The sequence below is a fragment of the Cloeon dipterum genome, chromosome 2, assembly GCF_949628265.1.
Source record: "Cloeon dipterum chromosome 2, ieCloDipt1.1, whole genome shotgun sequence".
NCBI lineage: Eukaryota > Metazoa > Arthropoda > Insecta > Ephemeroptera > Baetidae > Cloeon > Cloeon dipterum.
In genome coordinates this window covers 11252641-11264846 of record NC_088787.1, presented here as the reverse complement: position 1 = coordinate 11264846, position 12206 = coordinate 11252641, and the positions used below count along the sequence as shown (strand labels likewise).

At 47.0% G+C, this 12206-nt stretch overlaps 3 protein-coding genes across 9 annotated transcripts in view; 2 read left to right on the top strand and 1 right to left on the bottom strand.

Annotated features, from left to right (window-relative positions):
• The window catches only part of LOC135934953 (proton channel OtopLc-like), a 62255-nt gene extending 57369 nt beyond the window's left edge, over positions 1-4886 (top strand). For all 7 annotated transcript variants that reach the window (XM_065476949.1, XM_065476948.1, XM_065476946.1 and 4 more), the window contains 7 exons: positions 2361-2521; positions 3084-3456; positions 3520-3697; positions 3759-4028; positions 4264-4444; positions 4497-4670; positions 4752-4886. In XM_065476949.1, the coding sequence (XP_065333021.1) occupies positions 2361-2521; positions 3084-3456; positions 3520-3697; positions 3759-4028; positions 4264-4444; positions 4497-4670; positions 4752-4886 (1472 nt within the window). The remainder of the gene's footprint in view (positions 1-2360; positions 2522-3083; positions 3457-3519; positions 3698-3758; positions 4029-4263; positions 4445-4496; positions 4671-4751) is intronic.
• A 162-nt stretch (positions 4887-5048) lies between these two features.
• On the top strand, positions 5049-10318 carry LOC135934949 (uncharacterized). Its single transcript, XM_065476938.1, has one exon. The coding sequence runs from the start codon at positions 5049-5051 to the stop codon at positions 7545-7547; it is 2499 nt and encodes an 832-aa protein (XP_065333010.1). The 3' UTR covers positions 7548-10318.
• Positions 10319-10380: 62 nt separating this feature from the next.
• On the bottom strand, positions 10381-12086 carry Tango2 (transport and golgi organization 2). Its single transcript, XM_065476955.1, has 5 exons — positions 11846-12086; positions 11541-11781; positions 11219-11467; positions 11053-11157; positions 10381-10998 (listed from the first exon to the last, which is right to left on the bottom strand). The coding sequence occupies exons 1-5, from the start codon at positions 11985-11987 to the stop codon at positions 10866-10868; spliced, it is 870 nt and encodes a 289-aa protein (XP_065333027.1). The 5' UTR covers positions 11988-12086; the 3' UTR covers positions 10381-10865.
• Positions 12087-12206: the final 120 nt, after the last annotated feature.

Sequence of the window (12206 nt, the reverse complement as noted above, 5' to 3'; positions counted from 1 at the left end):
CTCGGCAATTTGAAACATGCTCGTCGGAGTGGCTGGCTGCACGCTTTCAAAGTCGCACGCACGCATACACGAGCGAGAGAGAGAGAGAGAGGTGGTGGCTCTTTCATGTATGAAGTATTAAAAAAGGCTGAATGATTGCCTCTGCTCCTTGAGGGAGGCGCAACGGAAGGGAAGATAATAAAAAGCAGCCCTACACGGGTATTAAGGGATGCTGCTTTGCAAGTTGTTGCTGCGGGCCAAGCAAGCAAGCAGAGCAGCAGCCAGGTGGGCTCGCGACTCGCGCGGCTCACAAATTGCCAGGCCAATGATGTCGGGGTCGTGCCAAATTGTCTGAACGAAATTTAACAGAAAATTCCCGGGTTTTTTCTAAATTAAACCGTTCGATATAAATTTATCGGCGTCGGGAGGCGCGTATGGTGTGGTCAGCGGCATGTTTGTTTTGGTTTGGTGCACGTCCCTGCGAGCGAGAGAGCAAGTTGGCGGCGACGGATGCTGGATAAGGGCGTGAGCGAGCGAGCTCGGCCGCGCGCGGGTCGATACACCCTGATGCCGAGACTTGCACCCTCCGGTCGCCATGGCGACCGCACATCCACCCGCTCGGTCGCCATGCCAACGCACTGGGATCGGCACACCATACCGGGAATGCTATAAATGCGTCGCGCTCGGCCCAAGTGCTTGCCCGCTGCGGTGCACAACCAGCAGCTACACACACAGCGCCGCCGACCTACTCCAATTGATGCTGCACGGCTGTTGAGTTTTAATGAATTCAGCCAGAGAGAGGGCAAAAATCGGCCGACCGCGCATCGATTTTGTAATAAATCTGTCCGAGACTGTGTGCTCGAAAATTGCCCCGGGAAGACGCGCTGCTTCGCGGAGCCAGACCAATCGGCCGAGCTGTGCGTTCCTCGAGGGCTTTGCAACAACGTACTCGGCACATCGGCCGCGCAATCGTGGTGCCAGAACGCCTCCCCTGAACAAAAGCCGGAAATATTTTTAATTTCAAAAACCCACCGGAGAAAAATTATATCAGCGTAACTTAGTATTTTTAATCAGGATTTTTACATTTAAAGCCATTTTTTTAAATTGTTTAAAATTATTTCTGAACAGTTTTAAAAATAGTAGAAAATCCGATATTTTATTTTAAGCAAAAATACAATAAATTTGTTTCACTTAACACAAAAATGTATTCAGATTTAATTCACAATAAATTTTACTTATGTAGATGAAAAAGATATGATGGAAATTACCATGTCAATGAATTTTTTTCAAAAATCCCAAATCGTAACGGGATGAATCATGCAATTTTAAGCGGTTTGAACCATTCTAAAAATAATTTTTATTTTTGAAAATCTGCTAAAACCGTCTGAATAGTCTTAAAATCCGTCAAACCCCGACTAGCATGACTGTGTCATAAGTTCACAACGCTAGATTTGATATAGATCATGAAATTAAAAAAGACAAATACAAACGGCCATTGCCAGTTAAAAAACAATAACAATAAACGCACGAACAAAATTACAAATATCATTTTGTGAACCTTTCACGAGTTGACTATAAAAATTCCGTTCAACCGTAAAATAATAAATGTGTCCAGCTTGCGTAAAATAAAACTATGCGCGTGTGTTTTAAAATTTTACGGCTGCACGCAGCAAGTGGTTCGAGCGCAAATGGAGCTCACTCAGCGTTCGAATTAACGAGACAGTGTTGATAATCGGGGAGCAGCGCCCAAACAAAACATTAACAAGGCAGATGGCTTGGCAATGCGTAAATCGACGCATATATAAAGTCTCATTGTATGTGCGGCTGCATCAGAATCACCACTTAAGCACTTAGGCGCGCGCGTTTTTGCTCCAAGAATCTCGGCTCGGGCAAAAACGGAGGCTGCGGCGCACCCCATAAAAGTTTCCTCCTGAAATCGGCTGATAAAAGCGAAATAAAAAAGGGTTTGTCGTAAAAGTGATGAGCCAGATATGCTCGTAAAATTGTGTTGTGTCAGTAAAACTACATTGGTGGCCAGTGTATTGAATTGTCAATCTCTCTGATATGCGATGGCATTTTTTCCGTCCAGTTTCTTTCTGACAATGAGAAAAAACAGCAAGATTGTTGATTTTCCAAACGATGAAACAATTTTCTTCTAGTGTGCAAGTTTAGAGGCTCACACTCAGGGATAGAATTTTTAAATTAAAGCAGTGATGATATTTTTTTCATTTAATGAAGATTGATAATCATTACAAAAACCTAGAAAAGCGAGGAAAATTTTTAGTTTGTAATTTTGTTCCTTAAATTTCCTGTAGAAACCAGTGGACAGTCCTATTGTCAATTTAGCACCCTTCTGATGAAACGTAAACGTGTGATTTCAGCTTTCGGCCTGGGCACCATGATCTACAACGGCCTCGAGTTCGGCTCCTGGTTTGAGATTCCGGTGCACTCGGACTGCTACTCGGTGCTGAGGGGCGCCAACCCGGTTCTCCAGATGATCTTCACTTTCATGCAAATGTACTTCATCTTCATGAACTCGAGAGTGAGTCTGCACCGTCCTCGAAAGCCCCATTATTGTCATTCTCTGTTTATTCGCCACTCCAGCGAGCGTACGCACGCGTGTGCGCACCAGCGTGTGCTGTGTGAGCGAAACGTCGCCGCCGCCTAAAATCCATTTCGTTCAGGGCGAAAAAAAAAATAAAAACGCGGCCGCCACGCGCCACGCAAAGTCCGGACTTACGCGTCCGTCGATAAGCCATTACATACAATTTGCTATGGATGCGAGAGGGATCCGCAAAATTTACGTCATCGTTAAACACGAGCAAATTGCCCTGCTCGCGCACAGCGACGGGCTTATATTCCTCCCTGGTGACAGATCCATTTTTACTCGGTCAGTGTCAGCCGCAGGAAATGGCGCTATTCAAGTGGGAAGTTTCAACATTGCAACGGAATTCCCTTGCTGACTTGCTATTAAAGTACTTTAAAGTGGAAAATTGCAGAGCAAAGCGCTTTTTAAATGGAATAAAGGCGAATTATAGATAGACACCCACACCGATGTTCCAATCATCATTTACTAATTATATGTCACGAAATTTGCCCTGCAGCTCAACATCCACCGCTTCAAGGTGATTTCCCGTTTCGGCCTGATGCACATCGTGGCCACCAACATCTGCGTGTGGATCCGCACGCTGGTGCTCGAGTCGCTGAAGGAGGTGTCCGCCTGGAGGTCACGCAACGGCGAGGGCGGCGTCTCTGAGGACTTCATGATCCTCGAGGGACAGCGACTGATGGCTAAGCGCCGCGGCGAGACGCCCGAGTACATCGGCCACATCAAGAACTTCTTCAACGACCTGTACATGACTGCGGCCAAGCAGTTTGACCCTGAGGAGGGCTCGACAGCCTCCACCGAGGAGAGCACAATCATCCCCTCCACCACCACGCAGTTCAGCTTCCTCGAGACTGAGGGATTAATGTCGAGTGAGTATTTTAATTTGTTAAACCTTATTTCATTTGAAATTAACCGTAATGATTATTTTTCAGTCGACAGAAACGCCTCCGACTACATCCAACCGTCAAACTACACGTGCGGCCGCATCAACATCATGGGCACCATTGTGCAAGACTCGGCCCCCTACCTGTACCCCTTCATCATCGAGTACAGCTTGATCGGCGCTGCAGTTATCTACGTCATGTGGTCTCGCATTGGACGCCATCCAAGGTGAGGCTGGAGATGAATTTCAAGTCGAACCTCTCTTAATCAATGTAACTGTCACTCGCAGATACTTGTCCGACGAAGAAGAAGGATTGATGGCCCCAGTGGCCATGGTGCCCGTGCGGAGGATCGAAAACGGTCGCGTCGACTGCGTTGGAGCGAGCAAGGGCCTGTTCTTCGGCCTGCTTCTCCTGGTCGGCTCGCTTATCTGTTTGATCCTCTTCTTTGTACTCGTGCAGCACAAAGATTTGGGACTGCTCGCCATCTATCTGGCTGATGTGTCACATTGTGTGGTCCTCTCTTTGGCGTTGCTGGCCATTTTCATAGGCTTCTGCCGGTGAGTGAATTTTAATTTTTAATTCAACCAAAAATATGAATTTAATATAATTTATTCACAAGTTTTCTGCAATATTAAACTTAATTATTCAAAGGATTTAAAAATTAAAGAAAAATTGTCAAATAATTTTTTTAATTAATTTTCCTCCATATTGTTCCTTTTCTCTTTTTATCATCACTTATAAAATTTAAAAAAAAAAATCATTCAGCACGCTAAAAATATATTTCGATTGCAGAATTCGAAGCTTGAAATTCCACACCGATGTGACCAACATCCTGAACGACATACTGCTGCGTGTTTCTGCTTTCGGTCTGTTCATCTACGCGGTGTTCTCGGTGATTGCTGGCTCATTGTCTGCATTCACGCACGAGCCCAACCTCCTAGTCATGGTCACTGGCATTCTGGTCGTGATTGAGGTTTGTATTTATTTTTCTGATTGAAACAAAATTTTAAATAAATAATCAACAGGTCGTTTTCCAACTGCTCTTCATCGCCGACGTTTCAAGGCGCCGTGTACATCTGCCTGAGCATGAAAGGACCAAGCCAGGCCGCCAGGTGGTCACCTTCTTGCTTATTTGCAACATCACCATGTGGGTTATTTACACGTTTGAAGTGCAGAAGGTCAGCAACAATCCCGTGCAGGTAATAAATTAAAAAAAATAACTCACTAAATTCGGTTTGTAACCAAATTCAATATTTTAAAATCTGTTTTCTGCATTTCAGCTCGATTTCTACGGCTTCCTCGCCTGGGCTATCGTGCAGCGCGTGACTCTGCCTTTGTGCATCTTCCACCGCTTCCACTCGGCCGTCGCTTTCGCCGAGATCTGGAAGACGAGCTACAAGCCGCGGTTAGAGTGAGATGAGGAGGCGCCTCCCCTCGGCTGTTGTGGCTGCTGGGCCGTGGGATGCGTCTTCTCACCTCCTCCTCCGGCAGGTTCTGAGCCTCCGTCGACAGCACTCCAAACCTCGTCCAAACCCGCGTCTCCGCGCGCCGGCACCTCACGAACGCCGACGCGCGAGATGCCGTCGGTCCACGAGAATCCGCTGGCCAAGATCGAGTCATCCAAGGGCGCCAAAAAGTCCAAGTCGTCCTCTAAGGTCGAGAGCCCTATTGAGGTTTCGGCCGTCGAGCCGAAGGTGACACCCTCCAGCTCCGGCATCTTGAAGAAGCCAGGCCAGGACAAATTCACGGACCAACCGATGCACGAGGCTCCAACCCTCACCCGCTATCCAGAACCTGTCATCCAGGAGACCCTTCCTTCAAGGGGCAAATTGAATCAGCCCAAGGTTGAGTCGCTGCCCCTCAAAAATGCAGCCACACCCATTCAGAAGTCACCTCTGCAGGGTGGCTCTGCACCTGTTGATCCCCTCACGAAAAAGACTCCGACGGAGCACGCAACCACTCCCCTGGGATCAAGCTCATCCTCGAAACGTTCGCCCACGCCTCCCACCAGGGAGATGACTCCGCCGGAACTAATCAACAAACCGGCCTCGCCGACCTTCACCGCGACACCTCCCGTTCTACCTCCGAAGACGTCCCCTCCGCGAGAGTTGCCAACCACCAAAACGTTCCACCCGTATTCGGTGCCAAAACCATACACGTCGATAATGACTCAAGATCTCCGTCAGAGGACGCCTGAAGAAATCATTTCCGGCAGGAGCAAATCTTCGACCGCTTCTTCGCCGCGTTACATGGACGAGACACCTTCGCCGCAAGCAGCGCCGCTGCCGAAGGTTATTTCGCCACCGGCTTACATGTCTCCTCCGATGATGACGTCGCCAACCGCTGTTTCACCAGTAGTAACGCAAGTTTCCCCTGTCACCGCGGTGGTGTCTCCCCCGAGAGAAGACTCTCCGCCGCCACCTCTTCCGGCGAAGACAAAAACCCCTACTCCGCCGCAGCAGACTTCCCCACTGGATTTCACGCCAGTTGAAGTGACCACCAAGCAGCAAAGTCCGCTGTCGCCTAAAGAAATCACGTCACCAGTGGTGCACAAGGTGAGCACACCACCGAAAGCGGAGTCACCCCCTCCGCTGCCCGTTAAGACGAAAACGCCTACGCCACCCAGAATAGCGTCTCCTCCGATTCGGGAGCCAACCCCGCCACTGAAAATCAAGACTCCAACTCCACCAAGAGTGGAATCGCCACCTTTGAAGCTAAAAACCCCAACTCCTCCGAGGGTCGAGTCACCGGAGTTGAAAACGAAAACACCCACTCCCCCGAGAATGGAGAGTCCGGTGATGAAAACGAAGACGCCGACCCCTCCAAGAGTGGAAAGTCCAGAATTGAATATCAAGGCGCCAACACCGCCACGGGTTGAGTCCCCACCTTTGCTGCAGAAGTCTCCAACCCCTCCAAGGATGGAGTCTCCACCGCTGAAGCAGAAGTCGCCCTCACCTCCGCCATTGAAGCTCAAGACCCCGACGCCGCCTAGAGTAGAGTCGCCGCCCTTGCACGCGAAAACGCCGACTCCGCCTCGGTTAGAGTCGCCCCCGCTGAAGTTTAAGACTCCGACGCCACCTCGAATAGAGTCTCCGGACTTGTTGGAACAGTTTGTTAGGGAGCTGAGCTCGCCGATGAAGACCAAGACCCCCACCCCACCCCGGGTCGAGTCTCCGGATCTCATTAAACGTCAATCGCCGCCCTTGCTGGGCACCGTGTCACCTGTTCTGGACTTCACCACGAGATCACCGTCGCCGCCGCAGAAGGCCAAGACTCCCACGCCACCCGAGTCTCCGGTTCTGCAGTCTTTCAACTCGCCGCCGGCACCCAAGGCTGAGAGCCCGTTGGGCTTCGAGCGCCAGTACTCGCCACCAGCACGCCTGCCGTCGCTCAAGGACGACATCTCGCCGCCGCAGTCACCCCAGCGGCAGGAGAGCCCCTCGCCCTTGCAGGAACTGCCTCCTCCTCGGCAGGAGAGCCCAACCTCCCTGGGCAAGGTTTCGCCGCCGCCGCAGTTGCAGGAGGAGTCGTCGTCGTCGTCACCGTGCTCGGAGATCACTCCTCCGCAGAAGGCGTCGCCTCCGCTGCCCAGCCTGCGAAGCCCGACGCCCGAGAACGCGACGGCCGCGGCCCACAAGAGTCCCGTTCAGCCGGAGCCGGACGTGGTGCCACTGTACATGCAGCCTGAGCACTTCCCGATCCCACCCGAGTCTCCAGAGATCGAAATCCCACCGCCAGCGTTCGAGATTCCGGCCCCCGTGGTGGTCGGGCTGCGCCAGGAGACGCCGTCGCCAACCTACGACATCTCGGCCGCGTCGCAGGTCCGCGTCGAGTCGCCCGCCTTCGAGATACCACCCCCCGCAGCTGTGCATTCGTCGCCCCCGCGACAGCAGTCGCCCGACCTGCTGCCGCCGCCGGGCCGCATCTCGCCCCCGCCTCCGCTCGACATCATCCCACCTCCGCGCGACGAAACACCGTCGCCCAACTTCTCGCAAGAAACGCCCCCGCCCACCCCTCAGGACCCGGCCGCGATATCGGCCGTCGACCCCATCCTGCCTCCGCCCCCGCCCATGTAGATCGCTCGCTTTTCCGTTTCGACACACTCGATTGAAGACGCCGCATCTTCACTCGTTTTTTCCGTTCGTACAGTTATGCCTCCAAAGCACAGACTTCTAAATTAAGTAAGAGAAATAACACGGAGAGAACATGTTTTCGAGTCGGACAAGGCGTGTTCCACGAACTAATATTGCTGTATTTTTAATATAGTATCGCGTGCGGAAATGCCATTTTCATGAACACACACACTTTAATTGTGGGGGGTGTTGGAGACGAGTCGACAAAGACCTGGACCGCGAACAGAGATATTCAAGCTAAAGCTGATGGATGATGTTGACAAATTTCATGTAAATTTTATGTCTCAGACTCGTGTCTGAAAAGAATACAAACCAAAATAGGAATATTATCGTCGTTGGCGTTGATAATTAAGACCGCGATTGCTGACATTGAGAGGAGATGATGGGTTTTGATAAGACTTACGCAACAAAAACCAAAAACTGAAACATATTATATCACACGCGCGAAGTGCAAAACGAGTATGGGGCTAAGGAAGAGTTGAACCGGAGAGTTACAGCATAATTATCACTGCCTTTTTCAGAATTAACATGCAAGACGAAGAGAGCATCCACTTTTTATGGCTTAAATGTTTACCTTTAAAAGAATTCAATGTCGCTTCTCAGCCGCAATAGCTGTATTGCAAGCATAATTATTATAATTAAAAGTAACAAAAAAGAAGGAGAGTCCTTAGAGCAGAAACGTTATTCAAAGAATTTTGCGTTCCATTTTAAATGGTGGCTATAAATGTGCGAACTTGTGGACCAAAATATGACCCGAGGAATGAGGCAACGAGATTTACACTAAAATGTAGGAAGAAAAGCAAACGGCAGCTCATCTCTGCGCGGAAATAAAACTACTAACTTAGGAGTAGCTCGAGAGCGGATTCGTAGTAAAGAGGGTGAGCAAAAAATTGAGGTTGCGTGAATTTTGTAACGGTCGCTGTTAATAACCAAGCCCCACACCACAGGACACACCCATCAGATAAACAAATAAAAAAAATAATATCGTTTGATTGCACAATCAAAATTGAGAAACACTACAACAACTACTACTGTCGTTTGATACAAACCAACTTTCTTCGTCAATAATATTGAAACATAACTTTAGATTCGTCTTTATACACACACCAATTTTGTTGTATACAAATACAAAAAGCTTACATTCCCGAGTGCGGTTTACACGCATCTTCAACTTTTGATGATGGGAATGAATCTCCTCTACGGCTAAACACGAAGGGTTGAAGAACCCACTCTCATTCACAATTAATCGCTAACCTTTTTTCATCTCTTGTATAGAACCTCAGAAAGAATGCCCGAGATCCCTTCCGCGCGCGCACGAAGAGAGATACACAACGTGAATCGTAAAAAATCGCTGTAGGCGTTGAATTTTCTGTGTCGTACGTCTCTTTGATTTCCAGTACAAATGTGTAAAAAACAAAACGTAACTAAAACACACGGACCCAGGGCAGTTGCTTTCACTGTGAGGAAAAATGTTGTTCAGTAAAAATAAAAATGACGAGTGTCTTATTTTCTGCCGGCGGAACGCGCGCGATCGCTCGGCAGCGAATGGGAGCAATCCCGTTTCTCGGACACTTGCGAATACTCAAACCAGCGGATCAATTTTCTCTTTCATAAAAACACACGTACACTCTGAACTGCCAAATTTTGTCCTCTAGTTTTTATGATTCAACTTCGTTTGTGTTCAAGCGCGCGAAGAGTTTTACACTTTACGACGAGATGTTGCTGCAGCTCACATTGAATAGTCACACGAGTTTGAGTCGAACTAATTTTTGAATTGTATAAGAGTGGACGTAGCACACACACACGCAAAAGAGTCATGTAAATGTAAAGATATATACTTGGTTTTATGTATAATTATATATACGTGTAGCGCGATTTATTGAGACTATGCACACAAACACGAGAATCCATTCGATGTACAGAGAAGAAGAAGAAGAAGAAAAAGCAGACGAGGACTTTAATAATTTACAACGTTGCAATTTTAGCCGCTTAATAAAATATTTACCAAGGGAAATTCGCGTTAAATTGACTGATACACTTGCTTTTCCTCGACGATTGCGATTTTGAAACTCAATTATTACGAATATACTTATCTTAAGTAATTTAAGACGCAAAACTCACACACACACTTTCGGTAGACCTGTAGGGGTGCGAAAAGCTATGCCAAATAATACCCTTTTTTACTCTCCTTATGAAAAAATAAGCGAATCAAAATTTTGCTCATTTCACCCCCATGCGAATCACACATTTTTATCACTCTTTCGTGACTGTCGCATTTTACTTCAAAGTGCTGAGTGTTTGTGTGTGTGACCATTTTCGGTGTCGAGTTGTAAAGCACCGCCGCCTCGGCCGGTTGGGGCGAGCGCGCCGGCCGAAACCTGCCGCTGCTCCGCGCGCGCCGAGGCGAGGCTGTTTGTAGACACGTTTTATTCACCCTTGGAATTCTCCGCGAAAGGTGGTTGGGAGTGAATTGCGTGCGAGAAGACGCGGAGGCACGAAATGTTGGACGGTCAGTACGAGGAAAATAATTGTGCTCCCAACGCCTTTGACGACTAATTATTTACACGCATTACTACCAATAACCCTTTTTGTACAAAAAATGTTATATAACTGTTTGTGTACTCTTAAGATAAAAAATCCTCTTTGTGGTAGTCATCTTAACATTATATATCAATTAAAGTATGTAATAATTGAATAAAAAGAGAGTAGAGAAATCGTGCATTTTCATTTGGAGCCGAAAATACCTGTCCTTCAACAGGTCAAATAAGAGACCTAGTTTTTCTTATCAGATATTTTTATATTTACTTATCATGAGCGAAAATTAACAAAGATAAAGGTATATAAATAACAAACGATAGTATATATTATCACATTTAAACGGACCCGAATTGCATTTTTTATCTTTTCATAATAACAAATAAATTGCGTAATTAAAAAAATGGCAAGCACCACGTAGTTGTTTCGCTAAAAGCAAGGCTTTATTGGCCAATTTAATAGAAAAAGCGAAACGGTAATACATATACATATTGTAGATAATTCAAATAATATTCTAAACATATTTTGATTTTTTCTTACTCAGATCTGTTCAATTAAAATCAAATTTTGAATCTAAATCCATTACAGTGCTAAAATACTGTATTTTTCGCCATGAAAATAATTTTATCTTTTAAGTTTGACCATTTATCCATTCATTACAAAAACATTTCATTTAAAATTTGGATATACATACCACAAATTATTTCTAACGGCTTCTGAGCAACATCATGCAATTTGATTGAAGTCGAACGTTTGGCGCGTGTCTCGCCACTCAAGACCTCCTTCTTCATTTTCAGTCAGAGTGCTCTCAAAGTAATCCATCTTGCCGACATCGTCAACAAGTATCACAGTGTGCGTCCTGGAGCGGAAGCGAAATAATTCACCCTTCAAACAAAAAGGTTTGCAAACTCACCGAGTGCCGTAGGTATTCTCTGGGACGTCGACAAAAATGGAGCTGAACTTTTCAAGATGCGGCTCCAGATCAGTACGCAGAGACAAAATTTCGTCTGGCCAAAATCTGTGTAAAATATTTAACGATTTTAATTTTTAAAAATAATCCCCAGCCAGCATCAACTCACTTTGTGTCAGTCTTTGCGAATGAGACAAGTTGTTTGCAAAGCTCGTCTTTGCGACTGGTGTCATCCAAGTCAGCAACTATTTCCTGAAACAAGTCCAGTCCCTTCTTGCACTTGTTCAAGGGCGTGAGCAGGTGCGAGTTGCTGATCGAGTGAGTGGAGTTGCTCTCATCTGTGGGGGAGAGATCGATCAAACTCAAGGGCGCCTCGGAGCCAGTGTGAGCCCAGTAGTTGATGAGTAATTCGCTAGGCCTGAAACCAGATATTTTGATAGTTTGAAGAAACTAATTTTTCCATAAAAGGAGAGCAAATAAATAAAACTTACAAAATATCAATGGCAAGGAAGTGGAACGGATTAAACTGGTTGGCTCTGGATGAAACTTTGGCTGCAAAATTTGCACTGCTGATCGACACGTCTTTGACAAATTCAGCCACAATGTGTCCTCGGCTGAGTGCATTAGGATTTGTGGGCAAGCAGGGCAAGTTGAGCAGCGTGGCTAGACGTCCGGTCTTGGAATTGACAGCGAGCCAGGTCCCGACGGCAGATCCTCCCTGCAAATCACGGCCTAATGGAGAATTCATAAAAAAATTAATTAATTGGAGTTATGTATTTCAAATTTCAAAACAAACCTCCAAAAATTTCGGGGAAATCCGTCCAAAAGTGTGCCTGCCGGGTTGGCCGCTTGAGCTGCTCATCGCGATTCGAAACCAGAATAAGCCGGAACTTGCCAGGGGAGGCGACCTTCTTCGCGTGGAAGAACAGAATGCACATTTTGCGTCCGATCAGGTGGCCACGAACGCAAATACTCGGAGAACCTCTATTACCATTATTCTAGAAAGCAGGAATCAAAAGGTAAACAAAGATTAAAATTAGCGCCGCCTTCTCCTTCCTAGTTTCCCGCAGCTCAGTTGGCGCGCTCTTGTAGCGAAATTCTTAACCACTGTTGAACGGGAAATTTTCATTCGACGGACCAATTAGCGTCGAGGATTC